At 47.2% G+C, this 19,466-nt stretch overlaps 1 protein-coding gene across 12 annotated transcripts in view; it reads right to left on the bottom strand.

Annotated features, from left to right (window-relative positions):
* Positions 1 to 15,638, bottom strand: part of SIRT5 (sirtuin 5) — a 34,194-nt gene extending 18,556 nt beyond the window's left edge. For 2 of the 12 annotated variants that reach the window (XM_026511516.4, XM_057304766.1), the window contains exons 1-4: positions 15,577 to 15,638; positions 8,592 to 8,741; positions 5,266 to 5,399; positions 317 to 542 (exon numbers count right to left, since the gene is read on the bottom strand). In XM_026511516.4, coding sequence (XP_026367301.2) covers positions 317 to 542; positions 5,266 to 5,399; positions 8,592 to 8,706 — 475 coding nt within the window. In that variant the 5' untranslated portion in view covers positions 8,707 to 8,741; positions 15,577 to 15,638. Of the gene's footprint in view, positions 1 to 316; positions 543 to 5,265; positions 5,400 to 8,591; positions 8,742 to 13,284; positions 13,421 to 14,131; positions 14,387 to 14,890; positions 15,436 to 15,500 lie in introns of those variants that run through there. The other 10 variants (XM_057304771.1, XM_057304769.1, XM_044388754.3 and 7 more) reach the window with 10 other exon arrangements.
* Positions 15,639 to 19,466: the final 3,828 nt, after the last annotated feature.

Raw genomic sequence — 19,466 nt, 5'->3', positions numbered from 1 at the left:
TAAAGGTCTGCCTGCTGAGCAGAAGCACAGCCTCAGGGGAGAGAGCCAACTGGGGACAGAGGGAAAGTCCATGGCTACTCCCAGGAATGCCAGAGCCTTCCCGGGCACCTCCTGCTAAAGCCATAGTGGTCGGATGGCCGGAGCCGCCCATTTCCCCTCAGCCCAGCAGGACACTTGTCCCTCTGCTGTGTCATGCACACACCAGATACCTGGGCATCTTGTCAAAATGCAGATTCCCATTCAGTGGGTCCCAGGGGGAAATGGCAGGCCTTGTGTCTTGACATCTGAGTCCCCTCCCCACATGAGGGCCCCTCACCATGGATTTCCAGAAGGTTCTTGGTGCCAGCCCTGCGGTGCAGCTCATCTATGTTTTGAGTGATGACCGTGACCCGTCGGCCCTGCCCGTGCAGCCGGGCCTCACATTCAGCAATGGCGAGGTGCCCCGGGTTCGGCTCCTTGCTCAGCATGACCTCCCGCCGGTAGTGGTAGAACTCCCACACCAGGGAAGGGTTTCGCGCAAAGGCCTGAGGGGTGGCCAGGTCCTGGGGGTAGAGAGAAGAGGCAGGAGTCAAAGGGGGAAAGCCGGGATGCATCAATGCTCTGGAACACGGAAGCAGGCGGCTTCTGGAAGGCGCAAGCTGGAACAGACCTGCTGTAGGCCCGCGCAGTGTGGCAGACGCCGGACAGGGGCCCGGGCGCCAGCCTGAGTCTCGGTTTCAGGACGCACGCGAGACCGTGGAGAAACTGGTTTTAATTTCCCCACTTCCAAGGCAGGGCTATTGCCACCCGTCCCACTTACCAGTCAAGGAAGTTATGGACAGTAATATGCAGGAAAGCGATTCAGGCTGAAGCTGCTTTTTCATGGAGCCCCACAATAGAGGAGGTCGATTTCAGTTACCCGGGAAAAGTACAATGCAAGGTGCCCACTTAAGGTACAATGGCCATAGCCGAGAAACTCAGTTCTTTATAACTGTAATTATATACACACTATAATTACATACAAACAGCTACACATATAAAAAACAGGATATATACTAACAGAATATATAAAAATATATTTTTAAAGGATGATGTCTCTTCTAGGATGGAAAAATCTCATCCACAGCGAAAGAGAGGACAGTCGTTGTTGTGTGGGGCTGCAAGCCAATGGGGAAAGGCCACAAGGGAACCTCTGGCCATGACTGAAATATTCTATATCTTGGGGCGCTTGGGTGGCTCAGTGGGTTAAGCACCTGCTTTCAGCTCAGGTCACGATCCTGGAGTCCTGGGATAGAGTCCCGCATCAGGCTCGCTGCTCAGCGGGGAGCCTGCCTTTCCCTCTCCCCCTGCTATGCTCTCTCGCTCTCTCTTTCTCTCAAATAAATAAATAAAATCTTAAAAAAATACATTCTATATCTCGATTGTGGCGGTGGTGGTATTAGGTGTTTGGTTGGACTATAAAGGTCACCCCCTTCTACCTGGTAGTACAGTCAGCCTTCACGTGGGGAGTGAATGGGGAGCAAACGTCTGGATTATCCGCATCCACCCCGTACGTCCTTCCTGCGCTCCACGCCCAGCACGAGCAGCCTGAAGCAGCTTACGGTGCCACGGGTGCCACGGGAACCTGTCTACGTGTGTCCTTGGAACACAGCTGGAGTCGGACACATTCTATCGACTTCTTTGCTTCCCCACAAACTCTGAGCTGCTCTGACACCACTGACCACCTCTCTTCTCTAGAAGGGCCCCCTGAGGCCTCCTGAGCCCCCACCCCAGCTTCTCTAACTCAGCGACTCCTCTTAAGGAGGAGGAGGAGGAGGAAGGGCTGGTTTTGCTGTCCCGAGGGCTGCAGACTCGGAGGCAGTGGGGAGGTGGGAAGGGAGGCAGGAGAGGCAGGCACACAGGGTGTAACTTTGTAGAAATACGTCGTCGGAACTTCTGTCCGACTGCTTTGCCTTTTCCTTTCTCTACAAAGGGTCTATGTGGTACCAAGCCTTCTTCCACCATTGGCTTTAGTGTCAGTGCCCAAGTCCACGTCGGAAAAGAAGTCAAAAGTCGTCCGGGGTTGTCGGAACCCTTCTGCCAGACTGTCTAACGTCGGTTTGTTTTCTGCCCTGCTTCCAAGTCTTCCTCCTCCTCGTCTGGCACTGGTTCGGAAGCTCTCATCTTCATCAAGTCGTCTTCCGTTCATTCCTCTTGCGTGGTGTCTGTTAGCGCTTGAATTTCTCCAAGATCCAAATCTTTTTTTTCTTTTTTTGAAGATTTATTTATTTTAAAGGGGGGGGAGGGGCAGAGGGACAGAATCTCAAGCAGACTCCCACCTGAGCGTGGAGCCCGACGTGGGGCTCGATCGCACCACCCCGACATCATGACCTGAGCTGAAGCCAGGAGTCGGATGCTTCATCGACTGAGCCACCCAGGTGCTCCCAAGATCCAAATCTTAAAACCCTTTGTCCCGCACTTTTTTTCCACACCCACAGTCTTTTCTGCCACAGCCACAGTCTTTTCCATGGCTTTCTTGATTGGCTGTGTTGTAAATCCTGAGAAGTCAAGCACAACATTGGGAAGCAGTTTTCTCCAGCAGCAATTTATTGTTTTGGGCTTGATGGCTTTGGTGGCTCTTTCTCTAATGATGATGGCATCTTTACTGGTGTAATCCTTCCAGACTTTCACGATGTTCTGTCGGGGTTCCCTTCCACAGCATTGACAATCCTTTCCATAGAGCACTATGTGTCGTGAGCCTTACAGGTCCTTATGGCCCCCTGACCTATAGGCTGAATTAGAGATGTTGTGTTTGGGGGCAAGCAGACCAGTTTGATGCCTTCAGGGTTGAACTCCTGGGCTTCTGGGTGGCCAGGGGGCATTGTCCAATTTTAAAGGAACATTAAAAGGCAGTCCCTTACTGGCAAGGTACTTCATTGAAGGGACCCATCCAGAAACAGGATTCTTGCAGGCCAGGCCTTCTTCTTGTGCGACCAAAACACTGGCAGCTGGTATTTATCTCTTCCCTTCAAAACACTGTGGGGAGGGAGGGTATCAGCTTTATAGATAAGGGCTGTCCTGATCAGAAACCAGACTGCATTTGTATAAACCATAGAGTTGGCCTATCCCTTCCTGCCTTCAATCCTGCCCATCACTTCCCTTATTAATAAACATCCTTTGTAGCATCCCCCCCTCCCCCAGAACAGGGCACTTGTGACATACTCTCTCCTCAGTGATCTTCCTAATGCTGTCTGGGAACCTGTCCACTGCCTCTTGGTTGGCAGAAGCAACTCCTCCTATTAGCTTGGCTTTTCTTTTTTTTAAGCCAAACCTCTTTCTAAGATGATCAAACCATCTTTAGCTGGCACTGAATTCCCCAGCTTTAGACCCTTTACCTTCTTTTTACTTTAAGATGTCAGCATAATGGCTTCACTTGTTCTCGAATCGTACTGGAGCCTACAGATGCGCCTGTCTTACAGCAATCCTGAACCCGCATAAGAGCTGCATTTTCAGCATGAGATAAAAATGCATTTCACAGAAAGTGCAGGTTGCTGCACCTGCTGGTGTAGCTATGGCAATGACTTCATGAATTTCCTTTTCTTTTCTTTCCCCTCCCCCCCAGTGGACTTTATTGGATTCATTCATCTTGAATGGTGGGCAACCACAGCTGCAGACAGCAGCCTATAGGTCATATCAAGCACTTCCACTTTTTCTTGTAATGTCATGACTCTCCTCTGCTTCTTGGGAGCACTTCCCACATCACTAGTGGCGCGAGTGGCCCCATGGTATGATTCGGGGTTGACTGTATTGCACTAAACACGACGAAAAATACACGAGAACCGCAAGAGATCACTCTTTACTGCAATATGAAATTTACTCGGGGGACAAACCGCTCACATGCAGATGACTACGGTCACACGGTATTTTAAGCAGATACTCGCGACATTTGAGCTCCCGGCAACAGCAACTGGAGGTAGCTACGAAATTATTACAGTAGTTAGTGTGATGTAGTTACGATTTAATACTGCATCGTGACATGTGTTTACATTTCTCTAGACTGGGAATGGCACCCACATGGCCTGCACTTGTGTGCGTAAGGTCTGATAAATTTTAACTTTTTGCAATAAATTTGTATGGCAGTAAATGATAAAAAGCAGACTAGAATCTACATACATTTCATGCATTTACAACATACCTAACTTTTTCTTAGATTTTTAGATATTTCTAGGTTACACGGCTCATCTGTGAGTTTTTTCGAATTGTTTCAAATCTCTAGGAAAAAAAATTTTACAATAGATTTAGAAAAAAATCCACGTGTCAGTGTCAGAAAAAAATCACCTGTGTTGTTCAAGGGTCAACTGTATATCATACCTTAATACAAACTTAAGTTTATTTTATTTATTTTACTTTTTTGCCTTAATACAAGCTGAATTTTTAAAAAGTCCCCGCCCATAGAGCTTTCATTCTCATGGCCTTCATATAACCTTTTAAACATGAAGCCCTAAGCCTTCAACAGTGCAACTGTGGCTTTAAATATGAAAAGCTCAGGGGCGCCTGGGTGGCTCAGTCGGTGAAGCGTCTGCCCTCAGCTCAGGTCATAGTCTAGGGTCCTGGGATCAAGCCCCACTTAGGGCTCCCTGCTCAGTGGGGAGCCTGCTTCTCCCTCTGCCCCTCCCCCTGCTCATGTTCTCTCTCTCTAATAAATAAGTAAAATCTTTTTTAAAAATATGAAAAGTTCACAGGAACTTTAAACATGTGTAATACTTCATTTCAATATCTGTAGAAAAGCGATGAACTACACTAACCAAGAATTCTCGGACCCCACTTTATTTTTTTCTTTTTTAAGATTTTATTTATTTATTTATTTATTTGACAGAGATAGAGACAGCCAGCGAGAGAGGGAACACAAGCAGGGGGAGTGGGAGAGGAAGAAGCAGGCTCATAGCAGAGGAGCCTGATGTGGGACTCGATCCCAGAACGCCAGGATCACGCCCTGAGCCGAAGGCAGGCGCTTAACTGCTGTGCCACCCAGGCGCCCCTCGGACCCCACTTTAATTACCAGAAGAAATCTAAGTCGTTATGTGAATAAATAAAATCTCTACAGATCTAGAAAGTAAGGAAAGTGGCTGCTTTGCTTGCATCTGCGACCTTAATCATACACACTTTGTGTTGAGGCCAAAATAACCAACACGAGAGTCATGGTTAATTTCAGAACTTAGACCCCTGGGTCAGGCATCAGGCTTCAAGTCAGACTCCGCCCTGGCTTCATTCAGAAGAACCCCTCGGTATTCTGGAAGCACCACTCACCTGAGCTTGCCATTTTCTCCAGTAGCCCCCGGCTCCTCTGAAAGTCGGGACTCCACTCTCAGCACTAACACCAGCCCCTGAAATGATGACTACGTGCTTTGCTTTTGCAAAAAACTTCCGAAAATCAGCCATATCTAAAGAGAGAATAAAATCTTTATAAATCCAGTGTACCGTGTGGACATTTATATCCTGTACTGATTGCTCACATTTTGACTTGACCTTGCGTGAAACGATACTTTAGGACCCCCAAATAAAAAAATCATTCCTGTACCAGGGGCACCTGGGTGGCTCAGTTGGTTGAGTGTCGGACTCCTGATTTTGGCTCAGGTCATGATTTCAGGATCGAGAGATCAAGCCCTGCATCAGGCTCTGCACTGAGCATGGAGTCTGCTTGAGATTCTCTCTTCCCCTCCCTCTGCCCTTCTCGCTCGTGCTCTCTCTCTCTCTAAAATAAATAAATACATCTTTAAAAAAAATCATTCCTGTACCATGAAGACACTGTCCATGCGGCCTGATGTATATGAGTGCACAGCATCTTAAAGAAAGAAGCAGGGTACACGACATTGGCTTTGAATCCCAGCTCCCCCTCCCATCCATCCACCTGTGAGAAGTGATGGAAACGACGGGCCCTCTGCTCTCCTGGCTGTTTGATGTGCGCAGTAGTGCCTTCCCGAGAGCACGTGTTACAAAGATCTTAAAAGCTAATGGATGGAAAGCATCCTCCTCATAACAGTAAAAACAAGCTAGTGAAGGAGGGGTTGACCTCACGCCCCCTGGACTCCAAAACCTTCCCTTCCTTCCCAAATTCTGTTCCGTCTGGGGACCTTGCTGATTTCAGCCTCCCTCGGCATCATTACAAGGTGAGAGTGAGGCCCCCTCCCCTGTGAACAGATGCTCTGCCCCAAACCTGGACACGTGACCTTCTCCTTCACAAACAAGTAAGACCTGGACCTTTCAACAAGACGTCACCAGAGCCTTGGGGTAACAGAAGAGAGTCGAACACAGAGAATACCGTGAGAGCAGGTGACCACGGTCACAGACTATAGCTTGCTCTCTGGGACGGAGCGCCTTCTTCTGCATCTCCAAGCATTCTCCCGCTCAATCTCTGTCCAACGGGGGCAGCAACCACCATTTAGCGAGGGCTCCCTGCGGCCCCGGCTCTGCACTTTACACGACCTCCAAGGCAGAATCCGCCCCTGCGACAAATGTCCTCATCCCGGGTTCAGAGTGAGGAGCTAGACTTGGAAGTGCCATGTCCCTCCTGGGCAGCACAGGTTCGGTTAGGGCAGGGCGTGTGGCTGAGCGACACCCTTCTCCCCCAGGTGCTGTGGCTCTGGAGGCCCTCATTTGGGGGGGGGGGGTGTATGGAAGTGCCACGGCTCCAGCAGGCCGGGCCTAAGCAGTACAGAGCCGAGTATAAGCTGCCAGGAGAGGACAGACTCCCTCCTCTGCTCTCCCCCAGGAGAAGCAAATGCCGGCCCAGAGTTGCCGGTGGCCCCGACACAGACATCCTGTCATCTGGGCTAAGGCACTGCAGATTTTGGCAAAAGTGCCAGTGAGTTCTTCAGCTGCTGCAGCAGGTTTTCTGGTCTCCCCTCTAGAGGCAATGGCGACCACGGTTGATCCCTGGAATGAATGAGCATCCCCTGAGAGACGGAACCCGGGACAGGCAGGTTGGAAAAAAGGAGAGATAGCGGGACGGGGGTGGAGAGACAATGAACTTAGATATGAAAGGGAATGTGACTTCATTTGTACCCCGAGCTGGTAAGACAGATGCTGTTGGTTTCTCATGCCTCGACACCTCCCTTCCGAGGCGTTCTCCTCGTAAGCCCAGAGTCACCTCCATGACTGGCCCATGACTGGGAATCTTAATAGAGACCCCGTCTCCCCTTTGCCTCCCCTCCTCTCTGGCTGCTGGTAAGAAGGCATAGGGAGTAAAAGCAGACTCTCGGAAACAAAGAAGCAGAGGCTCCAACTCCCTCTCCAACCACATTCTCGAAGCTCCCTGGGATCACGTTTCTGGCAGCGTAAATCCCAAAGGAATGAATGGTGCAGGCACACCATCCCCTTGGGCATAACCAGCCCAACCGTTTGCCAACCATCCCAAAGCTCCGTCCATGCTACACCCCCGTTGGAGATAGACCAGTGTGACAAATGAGGCACACTAAAGCTGTCCCACCAGGAAGAGCTTGAAAAAAGAAACCCAGGCCGGGCAGATTAGCGTGTGCCGTCCGATCTAATCTCCTGAAAGAACAAGATGCTTAATCAGAAAAGGTACAAGTACTTTCCCAGGGACTATTTGTGTGACTCCTGGGTCCAAGCCCTACAAATGTCCTCAAGGACTGCGAAGTTCACCCAGAAAGCCTTCCCTAGCCCTAAATGTCTTTTTCAACTGAAATGTAAACTCTGTCATCCTAGTAATGAATAGGTCCTAGGTCAAAGTGACTTCTAGTAAGATCTCACTTTTAGGAACTTCTAGAAACACAGGTCAACTCAGGTTTGGTTCTTGGAAAGCAGGATGTAAATATAGTAATGTTAATATGGTAGAAATCTTGAAGAAAAAGAAGAGGAAGAGGAGGAGGAGGAGGAAGAACAGGAAGAGGAAGAAAAGAAAAAAATGCATTTCCCAACTACTAAGGGAAAACACCCCAGGACATTTTGCAGTTCCAAGCCCAGACAGCTCACTCAGGGCGGAAGTCAGGCACACACCCGTGGTCCCCCATAGCCTCTAGCAGCCTGCCCTCTTCTCCACAGCCAGGAACCCTGAGCTTTGGCAAAATGGAAGGAGGAGCTTCGAGCACACTCGCAGTATTAGAAAAAGTTATCCAGAGTTGAAAAATAGGCAAAAAGAGGGCAGCTTGGCCTTTCGATGCCATGCTAACGTATGTTTAACAGGCTCGCGGAAGATCCTTCATTGTGTAACTGTTAGGCTCTATAGTCACTACAGACTAAGGGCCCAGGAGAGAGAGGAATCCTATCTGAACAGCAGCACATTTAACTCCATATGACCCTGTAGGACAAACTCCAGCTTCCCCCTCTTGCTGAGCGGTGAGGGCTTTAAAAGACAAACCCTATGTGAGAAGCTTGAATGTAAATATTCTGGGAGAAGCAATAAAATGTCTCCAAAAGATTCAACCTGACTACTGAGAGATAATGCCGGACCTCTCCTGGGAGGGGTTTGCCTGAGGGGAGAATGGCAGTGTGGCTTTCTCCAAAATCTTGCCCAGCACTGAACCCACTATAGACATTCCCCCTCCAAGTGCAGGAACTCTCAGGTACTTCCAACTTCACCGGAGACAAGGAGTGGCAGGCTGAGAAAGACCTACTTGAACTTGGTCGAGTCATTGTTGGGCAAATCCGGGTTCCAGAGGAAGCTGGAGACTTCAGTCCACAATACAGCCCGTAAAGTAGTCGGCGGGGGACAATCCGAAGAGGTTGCATCAGGTTTTCTTTCTGGTACTAATTCCTGAGATGGGCTTTAGAAAAAAACCACAGAAACAGAATCAACTTGTATTTGTACGTATGTGTGTGTGTGTGTGTGTGTGTGTGTGTGTGTAAGAATGCCCTTTAAAAAAATCATGAGTAACGGATCTTGATGGTTTTCATCCTCTAAACCACCTGTTTCCCATTTGTGCTCTCAAGCACTCCCGGGTGCCCTGGAGCTGTGGTTCTCAAAGACGGGTCATAGGGTTTCAGTTTTGTAAGCTGAAAAGAGTTCTGGAGATTGGTTATGCAATAACGTGGATGTACTTACTTAACACTACTGAACTGTTCCCCTAAAAATGGTTGAGATGGTAAATTTTTAGGTTATGCGTATTTTACTACAATTTTTTAAAAAAATTAATGAACAAAGTGATTCAATGTGATTTGCCGGTTGAGTCAGTATTTATTTATTTATTTATTTATTTATTTAAAAGATTTTATTTATTCATTTGACAGAGAGAGAGACAGCCAGCAAGAGAGGGAACACAGGCAGGGGGAGTGGGAGAGGAAGAAGCAGGTTCCCAGCGGAGGAGCCCGATGTGGGGCTTGATCCCAGGACTCCAGGATCACGCCCTGAGCCGAAGGCAGACGCTTAATGACTGAGCCACCCAGGCCCCCGAGTCAGTATTTATAAGCAGACAGCTCACTGACTTCAGAAGTGACAGCTGGTATCAGCAGGGCAGAGGATATTAGGAGAGGTTGAAAATAAATGTCTGGAAGATGAAGCTCAAAAGCCTGTTACTAAAAAAATTCTAAAATGAAAAATAAATTAAATAAACAAATAAATTTAAAAAGCCTGTTAGTGCCAAATCAGATTCATTCCACACATCATTCCAGTGTGAAGATTTCACATGTTAATAAAATAGACATTCTCTCTAACCTTTTTAGTTTTTCACTTTTTTTTTTTTTTTTTAAATGTAAGCTCTATAGAACCCAGCATAGGGCTCGAATTTATAACCCCAGGATCAAGAGTTGCATGCTCTCCCGACTAACCCAGCCAGGCATCCCAGGACATTCTCTAGAACCTTGACAGACATCTCCGGAATATACAATGCTGAGGGGAAAAAGCCAGATGCAAACAGTGTTTCGTAAGAGAAAGGAAAGGAGATAGAAGTATAGACCGTACTACTTATCTGCATTTGCATTTTAAAAAATGGAAGAATTAAATCGTAAAAAGAGTTGCAGGTGCTGTGGGAAACTGGATGTCTGGAGACAGGAGGAGAAGCAAAGAATTTTCAATATGTGTGTTTGTGTGTTGTTTACAGTGTCCGTGTTCTCCAAAGGCCACAAACACACCCGTGGTTAAGGAAGTTGCAAGAAGAGAGAAACACACTGAGCACGTGCAGGGTCTCGGGAACAGTGACAGAAAGGATTTATTACAGGATCGGGGCTTGTGTTAGGAAGGTTCGGGAAGGTTCAGGAGGGCTCGGGAGGGTTCATGCAAGCAAGGCTTCGCTCTGGACTGCAAGCCGTCAGGAGACGGGAGACCTTGGTGATCTTAGTACATCTTACCTAAAAGGTGCAATGAGGGAAAAGGGGCTCATGTTGGGGTCCAGAAGCAGCAGCCGCTCCTATTAGCCTGTATAGGATGTTTTGTCATTTTTTGTGGTTTGGAAAATGTTCTTGTTTTTGTCTGTGTTCAGACCTAATTATGGAGTTGTCTTGTTTTTCTGCTGATTCACCGTGGTCACGGGGGAGCCTTGTCTGATGTTGGTGTTCTGTGAACACCATGTTCAACAGAACACCAGGGTCCGCTGCATACTGCCAGCACAGAAAAAATGGAAGCAAAGCGAATGTCCATCAACTTAAAAAGAGGTTAAAAAAAAAAAAAAAAACGGTGGTTCATCCATACGATGAAATACTATTCCACAATGAAAAGAACAAACTGCTAATATATGCAAAAACATGGGTGAGTTTTTTAAGTATTACGCAATAGGAACTTGACAGTAGAAAAACTTAGCAGACCCTACCTTAACTGAGTGATCAAAAAATTAACATCACCAGTAAAAAGACACACTGACTCCATCTACCTCCTTAGAGGATACGGTGAGAAGGGCAATACATCACTTCTGTAGTATTTACCCCGAAATGCATTAGTTCAATTTAATTATTAAGAATACATCAGACAGGCACACCTGGGCGGCTTGGTCGGTTAAGCTTCTGCCTTTGGCGCAGGTCATGATCCCAGAGTCCTGGGATCGAGCCCCGAGTCGGGCTCCCTGCTCAGCCTGCTTCTCCCTCTCCTTCTGCCTCTCCCCCCACTTGTGCTCCCTCTCTCTTTCCCAAATAAATAAATAAAATCTTAAAATTAAATAAAAAAAAGAATACATAAGACAAATTCCAATTGAGGAGGCATTCTACAGCAAAATTGGCCAGTACTCTTCAAGAAGGTTACCAAGTTTATGAAAAATAAAGACTGGGGACTTACTCCAGATTGCAGACTAAGGAGACACGACAAATGCACTGTTTCTGGACTGGATTCAAGATATGAAAAGGGACACTAGTGTGAGAAGTGGCAAAATTTGAATGAAGTCTGCCAAGTTAGTGAATAGTACTTTGTCAATGTCAATGTCCTGGTTTAGATCCTTGTATTCTAGTTCGGTAAGATGTTAACCTTAGGGGAAATTGGATAAATAGTACATGGGAACTCTGTGTACTCTTTCTGCAACATTTCTGTAAACCTAAAATTATTTCAAAGTAATAAAAAATAAAGAAAAGCATTATGCTAAGCAAAAGAAGCCAGAACCAAAACCGCACATACTATTTGAGACCATTTATATGATATTATGAAAGAGCAAAACTATAGGTACAGAAAACACATTCAGAAATCATATCCGTAGTTTCCAGGAATTGGGCGGACAGGACAGGGGACGGGGGAGGCAGGGAGGGCCAGGGGACTTTTTTAAAGCAGTGGAAAATTCTATGTCTTTATTTTGTGGTGGTTTTCAAAAACTCGTGGAACTGTATAATAAGAAGGGTGAAATTTCATAACACATAAGTTGTATTTCAGTCAACCTTACTTAAAAACAAGAATCATGTTGACAAATTTTCGTTATAACCTGTCTCTGCTGTAATCAAAAAGACTAGACGAAAAGCTTGGAATTGGGAAAAAGAGAATAGGTTAGAGAAAAACGGTGTAGTGTTGGTTTCCAGAACAACCTTGCGGGACAAGACTCTAGCTGCCCGGAGTCGTTTCTGCAGAGAAGGAATGCAGGTCTGAGCCAAAGGGAACACCAAAAAAGGCCCCTGGCTGACTGGCTGCTGGGGGAGAAGGTGGGCTGACTTGCATGCACTGGAACGCTGGGGCGCAGCCTGCAGACTGCAACAACGGGGATGCTGGACCATCAAGGAGATCAGCCCAGCGCCCTATTTAAAGGAAGCATGGCGAAAATGGCTTGGCGTGATTTTCAACCAGCACAGGCATGATAGGCTTTTGATAAACTTCAATTTATTCGGAAAAATTATTTGAAGCACCTCGGTAAGGAACAAGTAAGGTGTTGTGCTAGCTTATTTTTTTTTAACTATGGAAAAATTTAAACATATACCAAAACAGAATGGCAGAGTGAGCTCTTTAACATTCCCATCACCGAGCTTCAATAATTATCAAGAAAAGATTCAGCTGAGGATCTCAGATCCATCTGAGGCCTTAAGAGACTGCCATGGCTGATCATTGTTAAACTTGCACATCTTGATAAAAACTATGAAAATTAAAGTTCCCAATACTGCCTAACTTGACTAAAACCTTCTCGCATATTACGTGAAATTACTTACGCTATCATTTTTAGCTTAATATATGTCTTTAGATGCTTCTCTCAAGGATGAATATGTTTGATTCCCCTGTTGCTTTCTAATAAATTTGGAGACATCAGTGTGTTCCAGAAAATTCTTTTCTTCTTCTATAGGTTTTCAAATGTTTACAAACATTCCTACTTACTGTCAAAGACTTCTAGATAACTCCTGAATAAACTACCATATTTTTTCTTAGACATAAAGGTAGGATTTTAAAAGTCATTAAGAACTTTAAAGAATTTAAGGAATTAAATCCAGTTAAGAGAGGCATCAATATAAAGCAGCCAGCGATACTGCCCTTTGTCTAGACTTCTTCTGCAAGAGGGTCTCAGTGATGGGTCTTCTACTGAACAGCTATGAAATGAAGACAAATCTTCATTCTATTCTGAGCATGAGTATTGAATTTGTTGCAAATTATAAACAGTTGTCAAAAATGTGAGAATATTGGGGCGCCGAGCCGGCTTAGTGGAAGAGCATGCAACTCTGGATCTCGGGGTTGTGAGTTTGAGCCCCACATTGGGTATAGAAATTACTTAATAAAATCTTTAGAAAATTAAAAAAAAACTTGAGAATATTAAGGAATTTTTAATTATATGATTGACAAGATTAGGACATATTATCTGGGTAAAATGTTACTAATTTTTCATCTAAGTTTTTCTATTCAAAAGTTTTCATTATTGAGTAATAAAATTACTTTCACCATAACACTGAACTCAAAATAATAAAGTAGGAAAAAGTTTTACTTGCCCGTGTTCCAACATTTCCAAAAATCAGTAGTTTCTAGATTCTTGGCCTAGGAAATGCAATCACCAAGTACTTCTTGGTAAGACAGTTTAGTTCTCATCATATACAAATTATGTCTAATGACCTACACATGTATTATATATACAAATGCATGTATCCACACACTCATGGACTATAATACAATTAAAATACCTTCTAAACATGTATATTATTTGTATTTCAACTCTTTTATCAGACTAACTTATTAATTTATTAGTAGAATCTACATTTTTCATGTCTATCTTAAGTAATGAATCAGAAAATTTCTGGTCTCACAAAACCATTCTACCTCCTGTTTTATTAGTGAACATTTCACATGATTTTTTTTTTAAAGAATGTGGGAAACATTCTGCTGAATTTTCCATTAATTTAAAAGATGTTCTGCAAGTCCTTCAGTGAATGTGCGCAAACAAAGTAGAGATTAAATACAAAATGTTTGGGGTACGTGGGTGGCTCTGTCAGTTAAGCATCTGCCTTTGGCTCAGGTCATGATCTCAAGGTCCTGGGATAGACCCCGCGTCAGTCTCCCTACTCAGCAGGGAGCCTGCTTCTCCCTCTGCCTCTCCTTCTGTTTCTCAAATAAATAAAAAAATTCTTTAAAAAATAATAAAATACAAAATAAAATTAAATAAATAAATACAAAACATTTACATGTTTTTGAACAGTGCCACCTGAAATGTACTTCCAAGTTCAGAAATGCTCAGAACATAAGACTATTTTCAAGATGCTCCCACAAAGTATTTACTGGAAGCGTCTTCTGTGCCAACATTTATTTGCTTTTCTAGGGGGTCAGGGGGAGCAGTGGTTCTACCTTCCACAAGCTTACAGCCCTGTTCAAGTGGAAAAGCAAATTCCACAGTCCACCACTGTGCTGACTCAGGGAATGGAGAACTCCATTACTCGGCCTTTTATCTTCAGGGTGGGAAGACAGACCACAGGGGAGAAAATGAACTCATTCAGCAAACAGTCACTGGAAGCTTTCTGGGTGCAGGGCTGGTTCCCCAAACATGGAGGTTACTCTGGGTGAGTGGCAGTCCCCTGTTAACCGGACTTTTGAAATCACCTACTGAATTAGAAAAAAGAAAAATGTTGGCATGTTCCCTGTGGCACCCTACCAATTCTGAAAAATACAATAAATAAAAGTTTATATCAGGAATTCAAGATTTTAAAAAAATGTTTACGAAAAACAATGATTTAAAATAGGCACTGCAAAAACTTACACAAATAAATATTTTTTGAACCCCTCGGAGGTAAGAAAGTGCAATGTGCCAGTCCCCAGCCATGAACACGGCACACTCATTCCCTCTCTCCCCTCTACCAACTGCTCTTGTCAAGGCCACCAGAGACCTCCATCCACCTTGCTAAACCCAACGGTCGTCTGGATCCTCCTTCTTGGCCATGTCCAGCCTCTGACCCCTTTGATCACGTCTCCAGCAAACGTTTGCTTCTTCTGGTTTCCCAACACCACGCTTTCCAGGTTTCCCTCCTACCTCTCTGGGAGGTCTCCCATCCTCCCAGCGTTCCAGACCACATTCCCCCCGCCCCCCAGTGTCCAACAGACGGCTCCCACCTCACACAACCACGCCTGAGCTCAGGAACGTTCCCCACACCTTCTCCCCGCACAGCCTTAAGCATCTTCTCCTTGAACCTGACCTCTCCCTTTCACAGCTCACACTGCACAGCCGTGTTGGTCGGCAAGTCCTGAGGGCTGCACCTTTCAACTCCGTCCCTGCTCCGACCCCTCCTCCCACGCCCGCAGCCACCAACGCAGCCACCAACATCTGCCACCCGGGCTGCCAGTGGCCACAATGGCTCCCCTCAGACGGGACGCTCCGCTCAGAGCCCTCCTGCGGCTCCCCCTTCACAGCGGCCTACCAGGCCCACCTGCTCCGGCCGCGTGACTTTGAACCTCGCTTCCTGCCCCCTCCCTCGTCTCTCGGGCGGCAGCTGCCTGCAGGCTATGCCCGGAGAACACCCGGGCTCAGGGCTCCGCACGTGCCGCTGCCCAGCCCGGGGAGCCTCGGGTTGGGGGGGGGCGTCTTCCCGCAGAAGCGGGGTCCTCTCCCCTCCCCCTTGCTCTCCCACTGGTCAAGGACCCGGGAAGGGGGGAAGCGCGCATGCGTCGGCCGGCCCCGCCTCCGCCCCGCCCCGTCCCGCGGAGGTCAGGGTAGGTTGCGGACCGTGCGCGTGCAGAGCCGGGCCCCCGGGCTGGAGCCGAGGAGGGCGGCGGAGCCCCCGGGCCGCGCGGAGACGCACCTGCAGGAGACGGGAACGGCGGCGGCCCTGGCGCGGGGGCGGGCCGTGGGGGGCGGAGGGGCGGGGCGGGCCGGCCCACCTGCCCCGCTGCAGCGGCCCCTGCCGGAGACCCAGCCTGGCAGCGCCCGCGAGCACGGGGGCCACCCCCGCTCCTGGCTCCTGCCTGTGCCCCAGCGACCGCTGGTCAGCGGAACAGCGAGCGGGGCAGGGGCCGGTGTCCTGCTGCGCCTTTGTGAGCATCCCTCATCTGTCGTGAATTATTACCTGCTTTCGTCTTTGAGCCCGCAGCTGGATCAGGACAGGGCATTTCGAATGTTGGGGCAGCTCTCCCTGAGACGCTATTTCCAGTGACGGTTCGTTGGGTTCCCAGGCACCACCGCTGTGATCTTTACCTGCGTCCGAAGAGAACAGTTTGAGGGTCTGTAGGACTCGGTGACGCATGTGGCTCCACGTGTCCGATTCCCCTTAAAATCGCTTATCTTTCTCAGTTTTGATTCAGGCTTACCGTCTGCACTACGTTTCCTACGGTGGATTGCTCATGCGCCGCTGATGCACCTGAACCGGAGGTGCTCTGAGAACGTGGGAGCGAAAAATGTTACCTTAACATCTGTTTTCCCCTTCTCAAACCTCAACCACTTCCTAGTTTGGCTGGAAATTCAGCCCACTTTGGAAACCCCTCTCTCTCCTATAGGCTGTACCAGCCCCTCAGGGGTTAGGGGGTCCAAGGATATTGGAGGAGGGCCTCACATCTGGCTCTCTTTTCCCTAACGTGTATATGGCACAGACGTTGTTGCGGACGCTTGTAGGAACTTAACGTGCATTAGCCATTTTAAATCTTCCCCACCACCTGATAAAAGAGACACTGTAATCCCCACTTTACAGGTGGGAAAGCTGAAGCCCAGGGAGATCAAGCAAGTGTCCAGGCAGGAAAGCTGTTGACAGAGCTAGGATTTGAACCTAAGTGCTTTGCCTCCAGACACGAAGGTCCAGCCTACCACACCTACTGCCTCTCGTGATGGTGTTGGTCTACTGCTTTTTGTGCATGTGACATTAGCCATTAAGTGTTCCTCTTTCCCTTCATTCAGACACTGGGGTGCAAGGAGTGGGGGAGGCCCAGTGCCCCTCACTACAACCTTCCCTGGCCTGAAGGCCCGACATGTAGCCCTTTGCTACCACCCACAAGCTCAGCCACCTCTGACGCATAGCATTCCATCAAGGTCCCAGAGTCTATCACCTACGCCTCCCCACCCCTCCACCCCACCCCTTCTTCCAGGCTTGGAAGAGCTGACTCTTCCTCTTGAAACCACCATCCTCTCCATCTTTCAAGCAACTCCAACTTAATTTCTTGATGGCCTTGTTCTTCCAAAACAAAGACTGTCCCCTCTTCCTGGAATGTTCTTTCCCCATTCCCTCCAGAGTAACTCCTCTGATCCTTCCAGTGTCGGCTCACTTGTCCCTTCCTCAAGGAAAACTTCTCGGACCCCAGCTCTCTGTAACCCCCCATTATGTGAGACCCCTTGTTCCTGACACAGGCTCTGACAACACCATAGCTGCTATCCCAGGGAAGATCTCAAATGTGTTTCTGGTTTTTTGATTACATTTTCTCTCACACTGCCTGACAGTGGATGCCCAATTTATTAATTCATTTAATATATATTAAATATAATAAATATTATATATTTATTATAATAAATTATAATAAATAATATATATTAAATATAATAAATATTTCCTGCGAAACCTCACAGGAAAGCAGCCTACAATTCAGAGGATAATGGCTTGGCTATCTTTACTAAAGTAAAGAAGCAAATTTCTTTTTCTTTCATGTTGCTTATGGGTCCCTTGCAACACAAAACAAACCAAAAATAAGCAAGAACAGTTTATCCGTAACTCACCCTATTGACAGAGGTTTTCCTGGCATAACCGAGAAGGGCATACAGGAGTTTAGGAGCACATATGCTGGGAGGTAGTGTTTATTGCCTCCTCCCTCTGGTGAGATTCAGACATGCCAAACTTTACCTCTGGGAAGAAAATCTCACCCTCACCCTGACATTTATATCCTCTTAAAGTCACTCCCTTTGCTGATTATCACGCTGCCCCTCAGGGGTGGACTGCCCTCTTTAAGCCTCTGGTACAAATGCAAACGGGGATGTAAACATCTAGGCTGGGTGTCCTGTATTGATTGATTTTGACATACTTAGGAGAAGACAAATTTTCCAAGGGTTTTACTCAATACTAAGGGAGAACAGCAAGAAAATAGACATCAAGACTGCAAAACTAAAAATCAAGAAATTGGGCAAAATCCCAGCCCCATTAGATTCTCCATCTCCCAGCTCCCACCTGATCCCACAGTAACACGCCAAGGTAACATTCAGCCCCACGCCCCCACTCCACCAGCCCCATGCACCTTGGGCCTTTCATGGAGAAAGGGAAGAGACCAAGGCCCTCTCTGCACAGGTTCTTCGGGATTCAGTGTGAGGCTGGAGGACTGGTTAACACCAAGAATGACCCTGCCCTAGGAGGGATCCGGCAGCCACAGCATCCAAGGACTGGCTCTCCTCTGCGGCTCACCTCTGTCCGCTGGTCGGCCCATCTGCATATAACATGGCCTCGTATGATACAGCAGCAGTGCACACAGCTCACGCTTAAGAAATAAAATTAGCGCCTATAACTGAGCTGTGAGTGGTGGAAGACAGGAAATGGGGGGTGGAGGAGTTTGCATGCTCTGCCATGAGGGAAGCTAGGTTATAGGGAAAGGCTGCATCAGACAGCAATCCTTTGGTAGTTGGATGGCAGGGTGTAGGGGACTCGGTGCCCTTATTCTTCATGTCTGCCATTATTAATAAAGGGAAACCTCACTAAAGTAGAGTCCAGAGGATGGAAGGGGGGCCTTACTGCTCAGCATCAACTACAGGAAGCATTGTCAATTTCAGGCCCCACCAGAAGAATGGCCAATAAGAAAAAAATCATCCATTACCAGCCCCAAAAGGGAAAAGATGTACATTGCATCTCCTACAAGAAATCCACTGCAACCCAGCCAGCGAGGAACCTTCATCACCCTGAACTCTTGCCTTTGTCCTACGGACTTTCTTTCAGGATAACCCCTCCCAACTTCCTCCTCCTCCATAACATAACATTTTCCCCCTCTCTTTTGTTGGACTTGCCTGTGGTTTGGCGGCAGCTTGCGTGTCCTGAATTACAATTCTCTGCTTCTATTCCTGAATAAACCCATTTTTGCTGGTGAAATAACTGTTTCGTTTCTAAGGTTAACACGTCCAAGAGCCATGTTCTTTCTTTTCATGTTTAAAGCCTGCATTTTTTTGTTTGTTTGTGTTTTATTTTGTGTATAGCTTTTGTCCTCTTAAAGCCATTGGAAGAATGGCAGTGTGTCCCAATGGCCCCACTCAAAGGGAATTTCTCAGTTGCGTCTTCACTTCCGCCTTGATCCACAGAGATAGCTCTCCTTTCGTGCCTCCCTCCATCTGAGATCAGGCATCCCAGTTCTCCACGCTTACTAGTGCTTACTTTGAACAGAAGACTGTTCCCACTTGTTGAGAAGAGGGAGGAGGGGGTTAGGTGGGGAAGGTCCAGACTCAAGCACATCTCCCCCCTTCACCCTGCTCCTTGGTCTCCAGATACTTCAAGGATAAGGATCAAAGTGCCAGCAGTGTCCAGATGCCCATTCTTCCTTTTCTGGGAGACCTGTAGAGTTTGGGGGTTTCTTTTAGCCATAGTTCCCCTGATGTAATCAAGCCCCCCTCAGTTTCTGCCTCTTGGCATGCTTGAGACCCAGCCAGTTTGTGCTGGCTGAGGCCATCTCTCCCCTGACAGAAAGTCCACGAAACAGGACGCTTAACCGATTGAGCCACTTGGGCACCCCTCTCCTGCTA

The sequence above is a fragment of the Ursus arctos genome, unplaced genomic scaffold (genome assembly GCF_023065955.2).
Source record: "Ursus arctos isolate Adak ecotype North America unplaced genomic scaffold, UrsArc2.0 scaffold_31, whole genome shotgun sequence".
Lineage (NCBI taxonomy): Eukaryota > Metazoa > Chordata > Mammalia > Carnivora > Ursidae > Ursus > Ursus arctos.
The sequence above is the reverse complement of the archived record's forward strand: the minus strand, read 5'-3'. Positions and strand labels throughout refer to the sequence as shown.